Here is a 16521-nt window from a genome sequence, read left to right on the forward strand (position 1 = left end):
AAAAGCTGTGTGTGGAGGGTGTCAGAAAGTTATTAAAACAGAGCTTCCCAAGCAGAATGCTTGAAATCCCTTTAATATTTGGGACGCCAGGTGGGCCCAGATGGTCAGAGGGTCTAGGCTGCTCAGTTCCGGCTGGAAGGAGTCTCCCCTGATAACTCCATTGCACTGTGTGTCCTCACATGCAAAAGGTTGAAAGACACAGGAGCAGATAAATGTTGCCCTTCTGTGTGGCAAAGAATACATTATTGTATTCTAGCTGCATTTTGAAACAGTTGTTTAAATGATTCCTTAGGCCATCCTGACTTTAACCTGTACTTTGTTACTAGAGAGGTAGTAAAGTATGAGGACAAGTGTTTCCCAGGCATTACAGGAAATTTTAGAAAGTTGTCTATTATTTAGTATTGCTTGGCTTTAATTTGGCCCTACTCCTGTTTTCCTGTGTTAATTCTGATGTTTTATTTGAGTACATTTCTACATATTTTAAAGTGTCATGCAACTTTCTTTTCTCTGCAGTGTGTACAGTGGGTGGATGAAGCTAAACTAAACCAAATGAGGCGGGAAGGCATTCGTTACGCTAGAATTCAGCTGTGTGACAATGATATTTACTTCATCCCTAGAAATGTCATTCATCAGTTCAAAACAGTGTCAGCAGTGTGCAGCTTAGCTTGGCATATAAGGCTTAAACAGTACCACCCTGTTGTGGAAGCCACTCAAAACACAGAAAGCAGTTCTACCATGGACTGTGATTTAACTGGAAAGCAAGAATTAGAAGTTGACTCCCAGTGTGTGAGGGTAAAAACTGAATCTGAGGAAACATGCAGAGAGATGCAGCTTTTGACAACTGCTTCATCATCCTTCCCTTCATCGGAACTTAAACTACAGCAAGATCAGATGACTCAGCCTGTTCCAGTTTTAAAGGTGGAAAGTAGACTGGACTCTGACCAGCAACACAATCTACAGGAACATTCGAGCACTCCTGTGTGATATGTACATATTCAAACACATTTTTTAACTTTTTTAAATTTTGATGTGAAGTTATAGTTTTATAACTGGCTTAAGTTAAGTTTTATTGGAGAAATCTTGCCTATAATTCTATAAAGAGAAATGACATTCCACAAATGTCAAGCATATCTTTTTTACACAGATTATGCAAAGTTAAGAGTTGTATCTTATCCCGTTAGTACAGTATGTAATAGTGGGTCTGCTGCTACTTTCTGTTTTAAGGTGTGAGGTAACAATTCAATCTCTTCTTCAAATCAAACAGAATTCTCTGGAATAACAGATTCTTATTTGGTAAATTATTCACTTCCCGTAATTTTATCTTGCCTTGTCTCTTGCCATATTTGCTGTTTTATGATAGAAGATCAGATTTATGCTTTGGTACTTGTGTCTTTATGGCACGGATTCAGTTACCACAGTAAAAATGGCAAAAGTTGCAGGAAGGAGTTCTTTCATCTTGTTCATGGGCAAGTAAGTTCCAACCGCAAAGAACAGGTAGTTTCTAAGGAAAATTCAGTGGCTCTCTGGTTTCTTAACAAAAGAGAAAGCACAGCACTTTCTGATCCAAACTGTCTTTTTTGTATCTGTTATTTAAAGCCCAGTGGATATTTCAATTAAAAATATCTAAAGATGAATAGTCCTTGGTCATTCATTATCCATGGTTCATTTAATCTCTTCTAGAATACATGGTAACTGTGGAAGATAATTGGGTAAAAGAGATAATGTTGACATGATACTCTATCATTCTGCTACCTAGCATCCTCACATTTTGTGTGGATACTTTTGCTTCCTAAATTGATCACAAGTATCAGATTTAGAGAATGATACCAATCTTTCTGATGAGGCTGCCATATTTTGTGCATGAAACTTAGGAAAAACCATTTTTGTGTCTTGGCATCAACTTCTTCATGATAAAGATCTGTTGAGACACTTCAATTCACAGTTTTAACTGGTGAATACTTGGGTTTGTTTACTATTATTCTGTGTTGCTATGGTCTATTAAAAAATATGGCATTAGACTTCATCCTAGAGTTTCAGGTAACCTACTGCTTAGTGCCTGAGTATTTAAATTTTTCTTTTTTTTTCCAAACAGGCACAGTTCATATAGCTGGTGTAGTCTTAACTTTCTATTGTTTTAGAATGTTAACATGATACACATTTCACTTTCTCTTAGTTAATAATACAATAGGCCTTTTGTTCATTAAAGGAAGAGTATTCCCCACACCTAAGACCAGATTCTTGTATCTACCTGGTTATTGTGCAATTCGGAGATTTTTTTTTCCTGGAGGGTGAGATTTGGAATATTTACATTTAACATAGGCAAAAAAAAAGATGCTGCTTTATTATGTCTGTCACCATGAAAACTTAGCTGCATCTTTTGAAATATCAAATATGAATTTTCTCTAAAATATTCTGAAATAGGCTAAATCTTATATAAATATTACTTTGTGCAATATTGTTGTGTAGTTAAATGCATATTAGCAAAGTATAGAGGTCACTGTGTAAACCGATAGAAAAGTAACCATCAGCAAATACTGCAGTGATTAGTTAGAATCTGTATTATTCCTTATATATATGTATATGTATGTATTCTCTGTTACAAAGGATGAAGACAAATAGAGAAACATTTCAATGTAAACCATTTATGAATTGGAAGTGATGTTGGTTTTAGTTATCTTTGTAAATAAGGTAATTAGAATGGTATGAAAAGTAATGTGATTATTGCAGGGGTGTTTTAAAATCTTGGGTATAAATTCTAGGGTAAATTCTAGTTTATCAAGACTAGTTTTTAAAGGGACCTGCCTTTGAGGGTGTTTTTTGTTATTTTGGAGCGGGGGGAGGTTAATCACAAAAGTATGTGGATTGGGTTTTCTTGTTTTTGTTTTTCTGTCCAGAAGAATTTCATAGAGCTTTACTAGGCTGTACAAAGTAGAATTCTTCTCAGGCAACATTTGCTTTTTAAAATAATCATGAAGAACAAGGTTGTTAAAGCAAAAACTTTTTTTATTTTTATTTTCTTGTCTTCCAAGATCCGATTTCCCCATCTCCCACTTGCCATCCAGCAGATGCCATCTGTCATCTAAGCTGGTCATTACTAATAAACAAGGAGACTGTCTCCTGACAGCCAGCACTGTGTATAATCACTCAGGAACCAGCGGATCTGCAAAGACCTACAATCAAAAGCAAATCCCCATTTTCCTTTTATAAAATATTTCTACCCTCACCTCCAATATAAACACATTAAAAGAGTATACAAATGTTTAAAATCATGTACTAATAAATTAATTGTATGTTAGAATTGCAATAGAATGGAGAGAGAAACATTTAGCTAGTAATGTATCTGGAAACTGAATGTCCTATGTGAGTATTAGATTTAATAGCATGCTTTAAAGACTGATGAATATAAAAGCTGAAGTTTTGAGTTTCCTTACTGCTTTCAAAGTTGTATCCTAGTTTAGTGATACAGATGATTGCAACTTTTCTAAATCTTGAAATTATTTGGTTTGGTGGAGTGAGGCATGGAGCAATCCGGCGTCTTCTGATTTGTAAAGTAGTGATGGCAGTGAAGTTGTATCTGAAATTTAAGCTGATCTTCCTTTTTGGTATATTATCTGTTGTGCCAACTCTTTGAGATTACTTGCAGAATGTGGCTGTAAGTTGGAGTATTTTGTGGAGCAGAGGGATATTTTAAAAATGTGCTTATGGAAAGGACCCAATAAATGAATATTCCTAACTTAGTAACTAGAATGATTTTATGGTATTCATAAATAAGGATAAAAGTTTTCCCCCTGCCCCAGAAGTCATTCTGTAATTACCAAGATATGCTAGGAGTAGGATTATGATTCAGAGGTATCCCAAATTCATAAAGCAATAATAATAAAAACCTACATATTAGTTTTCCCCTCCAAAGTTTTAACTCTTTAAAAATGAATTCCTAAGCTTAATTGTACTTTTAATTTGCTTATTCAGTACTTAGAATTTGTTTCACTGGTACTTTATTATTTTTAATTAAAAACTTGAAAGGTGCCCTTTCCCCTTGGAGACAGTTGGAATATCAGTTGACAGGTATTACAAGCTCTTGTAGGGGGAAAATGGAGCTTGTTTAATAAAATCCTTTACCAAACCTTAGGAGAAGAGGTCTTGCAACATCTTGCATCAGTCTTAATAGGCATAAAGTTCACACTTAATGCCTGGAGAAACTTCTGCTTATTGCCTTTCCCTCTATAAATAGTGTCTAGAATGAAAACTAATTTAGAAATGGGACTCCAAGATTCAAGAAAACCCTTAGTGACTATATTCTTGATCATTAATATTAGCCCATTATATTTTCATCTGTATTTGCCATTAAAGCTTATTTGCATTTATACCTTTAGGATAATTGAGTTTGTGTCTTTCTAATCGATTTTGTCATTGCTACAGGTCTAAAAAAAAGAGCCTTTCACTAGTACATGGCAGAAATTCATATTTCTGCTAAGTTTTTTTTTTAAACAAGTTGTAGCTGTATTTATTGGTCATGCAGTAAGTAGAGGAAATGTACGAGACAAATGTTTTTCTTTAGCACATAAGGGACCTATCCTCATCCTGAAAGTTTGTTGCTTTAAAAGCAAGTATCTCCATAAATATTATGGCCTTCCATTTCCTTCATAAATTTTTTATGATCCACTTGTGCATGTAGTTGAGACCACTGTCTCTTAATATAGCACTTTTCAATTCTCTAAAGAAATACTTATGTACTACTTCTATCACATGTTGTAAATTTTCATGTAATAGTGTTTTCTGTGACTAAACTCCATTTTGATTGGCAGCTAAGACTTTTTTTTTCCTGTGGCTTTAATTTATCTAAGAGGTCTTTGCATATAGATGAAATGTATAATTTGCCTGGCGGACTATTTGCGTTGTGTGGCCTTAGTTTGTTTATTGACATTAACGAGTGTTTTAAAAAGGTTTTTAATGAATAGTCTTAAATCTAAATTTGTGTGAATAATAATCCTTTTAACACAGTGCTTTTTGTAGCTGTCTAAGTGTGTTAAATTGTTAAGCTATTTCTTTGTAAAATAGGACAATGGAATGCATAGAGGTTTTTTTTTCCCTGTAAAGTATTTTTTTAATAAACAAAAGTCTGATTTGTCCTTTACTTATGTTTCATGAGAAAATGAATAGTACATGTGAATTCTAGGTACCTGGAACCTGTTTTTAAAGTATTAATCCCCCACTTTCTTTGTCCCCTGTCATTTTCTAATCTTCTAGAAAATCTTGTGACTTTTCTTTCCTAAAGAAAAGGTCAGAGAAAGAAAGAAAAGGTCAGAGATAATGGGAAAATTCCATCATACGGAGATGCAACTAGTTTTTGGGAAGAAGAAAAGCTACACTTGGCATTTGTGGCACTTGTGCCCTCTGATGCTTGTATCTGCTTGAGAGGACAATCTTAAATTTTTAATCTGGTGATGTCCATAGTTTTCAAAATACATGCAAGCAAGCAGTGTTAAGATGGTGAATAGACATTTTGGATGTCATCAATGTATTAAGTGACACAATGCAGTGGGGTTTTTTTCCTCCGTTTTTGTGTGAACTTTTCTTTGAGATACTTGCTAAGCCCTGATAGACCTTGGTTCTGATTAGGAAAAGAAAAGGACGGGAACTAATGTGTTCTGAGTAACTGCTGCAGGCCAGGCACTTTCTAGGAGGGTATCTCATTTAATCTTCACAGACCTTAGTATTTAGTAGGAAGATAATAAATACAGGTGAGAAAGCAGGCTTGTTAGGTTGAATAAATTGCCTGAGATCACACAGTTCATTAATTGGGGCAGGGATTTGAATGCAGTTCTTGGTTGAAAGCCCATGCAGTGTTGTGGCAGCCTTAGAAAGGACTGAAAACTTGGTAAAAAGGGGCACCTGGAAGATGATTTGCTACTTCCTACTATTCCATAATGCAACTTACCTGATTTCACTTCTAACATGAATTCCCCCCAAAGTCTCTGTGCGCTAAGCAATGAAGTAAAATGCTTGTAATTTATGTCTTAAAAGCAAATATTTAGATACACAATGACTTTTTCATTTGTCATTTATCCATCTGGGTTTTCAAGTTGGCCCTTTGTCCTGAAACCCAACAGAATTAAGGGGAAAAGCTGTCAGGAAGCAAAATCAGAAGTGTGCAATATAAAAATAAATCAGGCCTGGGTGAAATAATTTTTAGTTCTGTGGGAGTTTTTACTTCTTAGTGGCTTTTTCCTTGTCAGTAAAATGGGACTTCACCTTACCCCGATTTAATAGATAAGAAATGCTCTTAAAACTTAGAATCGCATTTCTTAGGCTTTCTGAAGTGGTAGCTGGTGTGACGATTATCTGTCATAGCTTTATCTGAGTCAAATGCTATATGCAAGCAAGGACACCGGTTCGAGTGGAGTGGGAATGGCCGTTAGGGCTCAGTGTTACATTAGTGGCCAAAAAACGTGCAGTATAGAGGAGGAAAGCAGCTTAAAACCTTACTAAGGTATTCTTAAATACTCGCTTTAGGGCGCAACCATTCTATTCTCCTGACCTCTGTCAGGCTGCTTGAATTCTTAACCTCGAAACAGTTCTTCCCGCCTCCACCTTCTCCTATCCTGATTTGCGAAAAGTGCCCTGGAACTGCCCCAAGCCGTCCCTCCTCTTCCCTTGGCGTCGAGCACTCAGAAGCTTAAATCTCAGAGCTGTTGGGGGGCGGGAGAGGAAGCCAACACTAAGCTGCAGCCCACCTCGCCCTTAGCCCCAGGACGGCGTAAATTCAGGAGAACGTCCGTTCGTTCAGCCAAGACTGAGAACCTATGTGCCAGGCTCCTGCCAGGCCCCAGGCTCTGACCTCACGGAGCCCACAGCCCTTTGGGGAAGACGGGTAGTGAATAATGAAGCACAAAGAAACCTGTAAAAGAAAGATAAGTGTTACAAAGGATTGAACGGGGAGCTATAATAAGAACAGGACCGACCCCCTTTAGATCGATGGCCGGGAAAGTCATTTCTGCGGACGTGACCTGGAGGTGATCTGCCTTGGCCTTGACGCTCGAGTAGCTCCGAGCCCCTCCATCCCCAAGCCTGGCAGAGGCTCGGCGGCCAGGCCCGGGCGGGGGCGGAGCCATCTGAGCAGCAAAACCCGGAAAGCGGAAGCCGCAGCCAGGCTGCACCCCGATCTGCGGCGCTGCCCTCGCCCAGCTCTCGGCCGGCTGAGTCACGGCCCGTCGGCCGGTCCGGCCTAGCAGGACGCACGCCTGCCGTCCCGCAGCTGCTGCCTCCCGCGCCGTGGGGGGGCCTTCGGCCTTCACCCGAACAGCGAGGCACTGAGCCTCTGGCCATTGCCGTAGCCGCTGGCGGCTAGCGAAGACGTCCGTCGGTTTTTATCCCCCTCCTTTCCCAGTTCATTCTTGGCTTCTCGGTGGAGGGGGGGGGTCAGTCCGGTGACCCTGTAGGTCGGGCTTGGAGGGCGCCGGGTCTGAGGCAACAGACTGCGCTCCTCTAGGCGCTGGGCGGCCCGCTGCCTCCGAGGCCCCGGCGGCCTCCGCGGTCTCCATGGTAACGGCCGCGCCGGCGTCTCGGCCTCTGGGGGAGGATGTGGCCTGCGGGGCCCGCAGTCTCGCCCCCGGCCTCATGGCGGGGCTGGGGCCACTGATGAGGAAGGTCCCGGCCGCCGGACTGCGGGGCAGCGGGCACCAGGTGAGAGCCGGACGCCGGGGAGCGGAGGAGGGGGTGTGTGTAGCTCAACCTCCAGCCACCACCCCTTCCCCTCCCCTGCATCCCTGTAACACGCTCGCACCAAATATCGCAGAGAGGCTTCTCGGGGCGCCACTGCGCCAGAGGTTTTTGGTTTGCTTCTGTTTTTCTCTTTTTTTTCCTGGCAAAGAGCCGGAGAGAGACAGTCAGCAGCTCATGGAGAGGCTGAGAGAAGCGATTTTTGCGTTCTCCCCAAAGTGGGAGAGTACCTTTCGGCAACCGGACTCACCAACTGGTTTTCCTTCATTTTCAGTGAAATCCCATTCTCTGCCTGGCGACGCAGATGGCCTCAAATGAGAGAGATGCTATATCGTGGTACCAAAAGAAGGTAATATCAATCTTTTTTATTTGTAAAGCATAGTTCCTGCAGAAAGCTCCCGCAAAGACTATCCTGCTAGTTTTTCCTGAGCTTGGTAGTGCCAGGAGTTCCTACATGGTGTCTCTCAACTTAGATGGAAAACCGATGCACAAGGTCATTAGGTCTTTTAAACTCAGCTCCAGGTCCCCGAATAAGATTTTCTAGTCCCCCCCACCTTCTCCAGGCTGCATCACACAATGCCACAGCAACGCTTTGAAAGTTTGCTTCTGATCAAACTGCTGTTGTTTTTTTTTTAGACCTGAAACTTTTATCTTCACAGCTCAGATTGGTACTGTCAGCAGTCTTACTGAGCTGCCCGTTACCTTTTATTCCTCTCTAGTTTTCCTACTGATGTTTTCCTTACGAAGTGGAAATATCTTGTAAGGTAATAATTTGAAATATCTTGGACATTGCTTTTTAGCTTACTTTTAGATCCAGCTACTTTAGAGTTTTGAAGGAAACAGCCCTTTGAAATAATAATTTATTCTAACCTCTGAGAAGCATAATCCTTTTCCAGGTATCATATTGATACTTAATAGTTTCATGACTTTTGTGAGATTTGACCTAAATAGAAGGATTTTCCTTTGCATCATTCAAATAGCCTCCTCCCTATTTCAGATTGGAGCATATGATCAGCAGATATGGGAAAAGTCAATCGAACAGACTCAGATTAAGGTAAATGGATTTCTTTGATTCTACCTTTGTTTTACTGAATTAATGTGAAGAGTGGATTGTACTTTTTATAAAATCTGCACTTATCCACCAAGTATGGATATTCTTTATTCTTTGACATTTATAAGGAAGACAACACTGCAAGCAGAATGACAAATGACAATTGACATTTGGCCTCCGTATCAGGGAAATAGAAAGGAGTGGTTGGTCTATGATGAGTTAGAAAGCAAATGTCCCCTATAAAGGGGGTTGTGGCTGCTTATGCCGGCAGTGTGGCCCCAGGACTGCCAGAGCCTGAGTTTTCAAGAGAAGCAGGGAAAATGCATTTTTATGTGAAATATCCAGATTCTTTAGAGTGTCTTCCCCTTTCCCGCCTTTCCTCCTCCTCTACCTCCTCCTCCCACCTCATTCTCCTCTTCTTTTTTCTTTCTTCTTTCTCCTTTTTCTCTTCCTGTGCAAGCTAAATCAAATCCATTTGTGGCCTGAATCACTTTTTCAATTACCGGTTTAGAGTATGGTTTTAAGTTCCCAGGTTCTTCAACTTTTTTCTACACTGCTTTTAGAACCGTGCAGATTCTTAAGGTAATTTCATGTTAACCAACCAAAAACTGACATGGATTCAGAATGCCAGTTTATTAATTTATAATAGCAGAGGGGAGGGTTAAATAACCTAATGTTCCAAAGTCAGGGTTGTGGGCTCAACAGGTACTGGAGGAGATGGGAGGGTGGTGCAAATTAGTCATGGGAAGGTTGCTTGGTAGTCAAATGTAATCAGATAGTCTTGAGAGATGTGGAAAAGCCTAAAGACCATCCCTGCCCCTAAAAGAATGTCTCTCTATGTTGGCTTTAATACCTAGATCAACAGATTCAGGGTCTCACTTCCTTGGAATGTGCTGAATAATGGCGGGCAGATTCTTGTTTTTGGACCTTGCCTTGCTATTTTAAAGATTTGCTGCAGACCCTTTCTTAACACTTAAAAAAAAAAGTATTACACCCACACATACATATAATTTAATAGTTCTGTTTATCTCTAAGTCACCTTGATTGGACTGGGTTGTTTAAATTTCGGGTGAAATACATTTAACCAACACTTGTAGGGTGCATTCTTTTTATAGGCCAATCAACTAGCAGTTGTTGAAACTACATGGTACATGGCTAACTTTCACAATTTTGTACAGTCCTTGATTTTTCTATATTAAAGATATGGGGTAGGATGAATAACACCCCACATTTTATTTTGTAACTCTCTAAATCCTGTTCTGTTAGTTGCTGTAAAGTACTGATAGTAAGTAAGTAAGGTGTAATGGAAAGAGCATAGAACTGGGAGTTAGATCTTTTTGCGATCTCTAGCCTTGTGATCTTGAGCAGCACTGTAGTTTTCCTGGGTTTTGGTTTCCTTATCCTTAAAAAGATTTTATTTACTGCTATAAAATTGCCTTACCTACCTTCTTCCCCTGCCCAACTAAAGATTTTCTCATTTCTTAATTTCATGCCATTTTATGCATACCTTCCTTTTAGTATACCATATCAAAGTTACCTGTTAACCTGTGCATCCTCATAGGCCTCAAAGGTAGAAATTGTGTTTGCATTACCTTCTTAGAACATCTTGATTCATACTAGGAACTCAGTGTCTGTTGCTGTGTTTAATTAACACCCTCTATTATGTCTTTTTATTCATTGTTCCGTCATAAGGTAATCTACCTTATTATTCCTTAATGTATACTTTTAATTTAGCATCAGTGGAAAGAATAAAAGACAACTCTAAAAATTTTGCTGAGCTGATGTACCAACATGTTCTAGGTGCTAAGAATACAGTAAACAAGAGAGACTTGAATTTCACAGTCTAATGGTGGTGGGAGAAAAGCCAAGATATCTTTTTATTTTTTAAAAAGATTTTATTTATTTATCTGACAGAGAGAGACACAGCGAGAGAGGGAACATGAGCAGGGGGAGTGGGAGAGGGAGAAGCAGGCTTCCTGCGGAGCAGGGAGCCCGATGCGGGGCTCGATCCCAGGACCCTGGGATCATGACCTGAGCCGAAGGCAGACGCTTAACGACTGAGCCACCCAGATGCCCCCCAAGATATCTTTTTAAATATGTTTAACTCTTAGATAAAAATTGACCAAAGTATAGGATACAAACTATTTAGTGCAGTTTAAAAATAGATTGTACAAATATAAATATTTTTTAACAAAAAATTAAAGAAAATTAAAAATAATGAGCCATAGCAACATCAGACCACCATACAGTCAAATTAGAAATTATATAATAAAAATATAATTTGAGGCAAGAATATACAATGGGGAAAAGACAGTCTCTTTGGGGCTCAACATCACTCATCATGAAAACCACAATGAGATGTCACCTCATACCAGTCAGAATGGCTAAACTCAAAAACACAAGAAATAACAAGTACTGGTGAGAATGTGAAGGAAAAGGAAACCTTGTGCACTGTTGGTGGGAGTGTAAATTGGTGGCAGCTGCTGTGGAAAACAGTAAGGAAGTTGCTCAAAAAATTAAAAATAGAATTACCATATGACCTAGTAATTCTACTGGGTATTTCCCTAAAGAAAACAAAAACACTACTTCAAAAAGATATATGCACCCCTATGTTTATTGCTGCATCATGCTGCATCATTGACAATAGCCAGGATACAGAAGCAACCTAAGTGTCTATCAGTAGATGAATGGATAAAGAAGATATTACATATACATACATACATACACACACACACAATGGAATACTACTCAGCCATGAAAAAGAGTGAGATCTTGCCATGTGCAACAACATGGATGCGCCTAGAGGATATAATGTTAAGTGAAATGAGTCAGACAGAGAAAGACAAATACCATATGATTTCACTCATATGTGGAATTCATGAAATGAAAAAAATGAATAAACAAAAAAGGAGTCAAACAAAACAGACTCTTAAATACAGAGAACAAAGTGGTGGTTGCCAGAAGGGAAGTGGTTGATGATGGATGGGTGAAAGAGATCAGAGGGATTAGAGGGTACCTATTGTAATAAGTAACATATAGAATTGTTGAATCATCGTATTGTACACCTGAAACTGTATGTTAATTATACTCCAATAAATAATAAAACAAAAGGTTGTTACCACTGGAAAGAGAAAAATTTGCAGATGTGAGGACATGGCAATAGAAAATAGCAATGCTTCAATTAAAAAATATTCAAAATTATAAAAGATGTAAATTTTAAAAATCTTAACTATGAGTATGAAAAGTGATGTGAACTCTTCCACAAATGTTTATTGGGCTACTGTGTTTAAAGATTTTGCTAGATGCTGAGCACAAGGGGAAAAGTACTTATAAACAGAAGTATAATACTTGTTTAAGAAAAGAACGAATAGCCCTGTCTGTATCTGATTGGAGTATAAGGTATATAGGTGAGATGATAGGCCATATATCAGTTTGGAGCTGATTTGACTGCTTCACTAAGAACTTTTGATATTATTCCATAGAAAATGGAAATATTTTCGTGGTTTTTGAATAGGGAGGCCACATGGTGTTTGTGTTTTTGAAGGATAGAAGGACAGACATTGTAACAAAATCTTTGGAATGTTTCTGAAGTAATACTTGGTGAAATTATATCACTCTAAATGTCTATATGAACAAAAAATGTCTAGATTGACTAGGCAGAAAGAGTCACAATGATTCAAGGTAATATATGAAGAATCTAGAGAAAGAAAATAATTCCAAGTAAAGAAGGGAAAGAAATACCAAAAATAAAACTAAAGCAATCATTATGTATTTTTCAGTTGCCAAGTATTTGTTGAGCTCCTACCTATCACGTGTCAGGTAGTAGGATAGGCACTAATGTCTACATAGTGTTGAGCAAAAACACTCAATATTTTTCTTTTCATGGAGCTTAAAGTAAAGTGGGAGAGAAACAATAATAAAAATCCTATTGAATAAAATTTACTTATTTTTACAAGAAGAAGAGCTTATTTACAAGCCATTACAGTTATAACAAGGGAAATGGACTTAGTCAAGGAGGTCAGAGAAGCCTTCCCTGAGGAATTGATACTTAAATGAGATCTGAAGGATGAATAGCAGTTAATTAAGTCAAGAACAAATACACTAATCCTACACAAACTCTTTCAGAAAACAGAGGAGGAAGTACACTTCCCAACTCATTTTATGAGATCAGTATTATCCTGATTCCAAAGCCAGACAAAGACATCACAAGAAAAATCGTTGTGAACATAGGTGTGAAATCTTTGAGAAAATATTAGCAAACCAAATTCAACAACATATAAAATGGATTATCTACTGTGACCAAGTGGGGTTTATCCTAGGAATGCAATGTTGGTTTAACATTTGAAAATAAATTAATGTAATATACCGTATTGATAGAATAAAGGACAAAACATGCATGGTCTTCTCATTAGAAACAAAAAAAGCATTTGACAGAATTTAATGCCCCTTAACAATAAACTAGAAATAAAAAGTAATTTCCTCAGTCTGTCAAAGGGTGTCTACAAAAAACCTGTAGCTATAGGTTAGGATTTACTCCAGAATATCCCACTGAAAAATGAAAAGACGAGCCATAGACTGAGAGAAAATATTTTATATTTATATATTTTTTATATATTTAGAGTATTTGTATGTACACTATATAAAGAACTCCTACAACCCAGTAAGAAGACAATCCAATACAAAAATGGGCAAAATATTCAAATGGATATTTTACCAAAGAAGGTAAATGTGAATGGCTAATGGGCACATGAAAATATGCTCAACATTGTTAGTCATTAGGGAAGTACAAATTAAAATCATAGTGAGATACTACCATACACCTGTTAGGATGGCTAAAATTCAAAAGACTGACCTTACCAAATGTTGACAAGGACATGGAGGAATTAAAATGCTCTTATACTGCTGGTGGGAATGGAAAGTGAAAAGTAGTTTGGTAGTTTCTTAAAAAATTAAATATGTACTTTTGATATACCCAGCATTTCTAGTCCTAGGTATCTATCCAGAAGAAATAAAAACATATGAACACATGCAAATATTCATAGCAGTACTATTTGTAACAGCCAAAAACTGGAAAAAAAGGTCCAAATGTCTATCAACTGGTGAGTGATAAATATGCTATATCTATGCAATGGGATATGACTTGGCAATTAAAACTATTAATATATGCTACAAAATAGATGAACCTCAAAAATGTTAAGTTACATGAAAGGGGCCAGACACAAAAGACTGTATACTGTGTAATTCAGTTTATATGAAATTTCTACAAAAGGCGGATATATAGAAATAGCAGATTAATGGCTGCTTGTGGCTGGGGAATAGGGACAGAGATTTACTGCCATTCTTGTTTTTGAGTTAATGGAAATGTTCTGAAACTTGACTGTGATGATGGTTGCAAAACTCTATAAATATACTAGAAATCAACTAAATTAATTACTAAGACTGCACCCCTAAAAGTGGGTGAGTTTTATAATATGTAAATTATATCTCAATATAACTATTTTCTAAGGCCATGCCAATAGAAAAACATAGGAGAAATCATAATATTGTACACAAGAATGTCATACATATTCCCAATGAAAACTGTCTTCTAAAATTTCTTAATTGGGAGAATATATTAAATTTAAGGTCTAACATCATTTTCAGTGATGAAGCTCAACCTAGTCACTCCCATATCCCTTGGGATATATTTGCTAAGATGAGCATTCTAATATTTGTTTTTATTTTTTTTAAGTTTTCATTTAAATTCCTGTTAACATACAGGGTAATATTAGTTTCAGGTGTACAATATAGTGATTCAACACTTCATACATCACCTGGTGTTCATCACAACAAGTGCACTCCTTAATCCCTTTCACCTATTTCACCCATCTCCCCACACACCTCCCCACTGGTAACCATGAGTTTGTTCTCTATAGTTAAGAGTCTGTCTCTTGGTTTGCCTCTCTCTCTTTTTTTCTCCTTTGCTCATTTGTTTTGTTTCTTAAATTCCACATATGAGTGAAATCATATGGTCTTTGTCTTTCCCTGACTCACGTATTTCACTTAGCATAATACTCTCTAGTTCCATCCAGTTGTTGCAAATGGCATCATTCTTTTTGATGGCTGGGTAATATTCCACTATATATATATATATATATATATATATATATATATATGTATATATGTATATATGTATATATATATATACACATATATACACACACACACATACATACATACATACATACACCGCATCTTTATCCATTCATCAGTCCGGGGACACTTGGGTTGCTTCCATAATTTGGCTATTGTAGATAATGCTTCTATAAACATCAGGTGCATGTGTCCCTTCAAAGTAGTATTTTTGTATTCTTTGTTTTTCTTTGGTTTCCTTCCTTCCTTCCTTCCTTCCTATTTTTCTTAAATTTTTTTTAGAGAGAACACAAATGGGAGGGGCAGAGGGAGAGAAAATCCCAGGGAGACTCTGCGCTGAGTGTAGAGTCCAATGCTGGACCTGATCTCATGACCTTGAGATCACAACCTGAGCTGAAACCAAGAGCTGGTTGCTCAACTGACTGTGCCATCCAGGTGCTACTTTTTTATTTTTTTCTAATTAATATTAGAATAACAAAAATCAGTGTTTGAAAATGACATGACTTTATACCTAGAATATTTTTTTATTTTTTTTATTCCTAGAAAAAGTCTAAAGGGCTAATCATAAGCACAAAGGTGACTTCAACTATATTTATAATGTTTTATTTCTTAAGCTGGAGGGTGGGGTACATGACAGATGAGACTCCTCATTGAAGATGACGATTTGAATATATGCCTTAATCTCCATCTGATCTCTTTTGAAACCCCTCTAAAATTACAATAAATAGGAAAAAGATATTAGCCCAGAAGGATTAAAGGAATGGGAGAGATGATTACCATAAATGAGAGCTATTAACATAATTTTGACAGTTGGAAAGTGAAGAAAGTAAAAATGTAAGTGTCTATAGTAGGGAATGCCAATATAAAACAAATGACCTTTCTGTTTAAAACTCCCGTATTTAATTTCTGAAAGACACAAGAATTAGATGCATCTGGTATATCTGCAAGTATGAGGTAGAACTGAAAATAAGATTGTTTGGGCCATTTATAAGGGGCAATAGTCCTATCCCCAGATCTTCTTCCTTACTCTACATGGTCACATAGTTACCCTCACTTCCTCTGACAGAAGGTTGGATGGAAGCTTGCTGTCTAGAGAGGCTGAACCAGGGAAGTTCTGGATTCTGGAATACCAGACACAGTAAGAGTGGGGTGAAATACTGTACTACTAATGGAGATGAAGTAAAAGTCTGGTGGCCAGGTTTATGATCTCCAGCAGAAGACTGGAATTGCTTCTTGCAGAAACTGGCCAGCTGAAAAGACCAAAGGATACTGGAAATGAAATGGCTGGCTACCCCTCTATAATGAGGTCCGCTGCTTAACAAATTTCACCCATTGCACACTGAACTCTCATTCAGCATGTTAGTGCCTCACTTTTAAATGTAAGTGGATAGTTGAAAATCGTCAAATATTTGAAACCTAAGGAAAAAGGAGATATATGACAAAGGAATCATAAGAATGTTATTTTATTTTTTATTTTTTAAAGATTTTATTTTATTTATTTGAAACAGAGAGAGAGAGAGAGAGAGCACAAGAGGGGGTAGGGTGAGAGGGAGAAGCAGACTCCCTGCTGAGCAGGGAGCCTGATGTGGGACTCGATCCCAGGACTCCGGGATCATGAC

General features: G+C 37.8%; 2 protein-coding genes across 5 annotated transcripts in view; both read left to right on the top strand.

Moving 5' to 3' along the window:
• RSBN1 (round spermatid basic protein 1) overlaps positions 1-5134 on the top strand; it is a 52975-nt gene extending 47841 nt beyond the window's left edge. The window contains exon 7 of the mRNA XM_028102058.2: positions 514-5134. Within this exon, the coding sequence (XP_027957859.1) occupies positions 514-984 (471 nt within the window). The 3' untranslated portion in view covers positions 985-5134. The remainder of the gene's footprint in view (positions 1-513) is intronic.
• Positions 5135-7180: 2046 nt separating this feature from the next.
• The window catches only part of PHTF1 (putative homeodomain transcription factor 1), a 46361-nt gene continuing 37020 nt past the window's right edge, over positions 7181-16521 (top strand). The window contains exons 1-3 of one of the 4 annotated variants that reach the window (XM_028101905.2): positions 7181-7683; positions 7994-8068; positions 8717-8773. In XM_028101905.2, the coding sequence (XP_027957706.1) occupies positions 8024-8068; positions 8717-8773 (102 nt within the window). In that variant the 5' untranslated portion in view covers positions 7181-7683; positions 7994-8023. Of the gene's footprint in view, positions 7684-7990; positions 8069-8438; positions 8484-8716; positions 8774-16521 lie in introns of those variants that run through there. The other 3 variants (XM_028101906.2, XM_028101907.2, XM_028101908.2) reach the window with 3 other exon arrangements.

The sequence above is a fragment of the Eumetopias jubatus genome, unplaced genomic scaffold (genome assembly GCF_037043125.1).
Source record: "Eumetopias jubatus isolate StellerSeaLion01/CBP00866 unplaced genomic scaffold, mEumJub1_p1.0 scaffold_4, whole genome shotgun sequence".
NCBI lineage: Eukaryota > Metazoa > Chordata > Mammalia > Carnivora > Otariidae > Eumetopias > Eumetopias jubatus.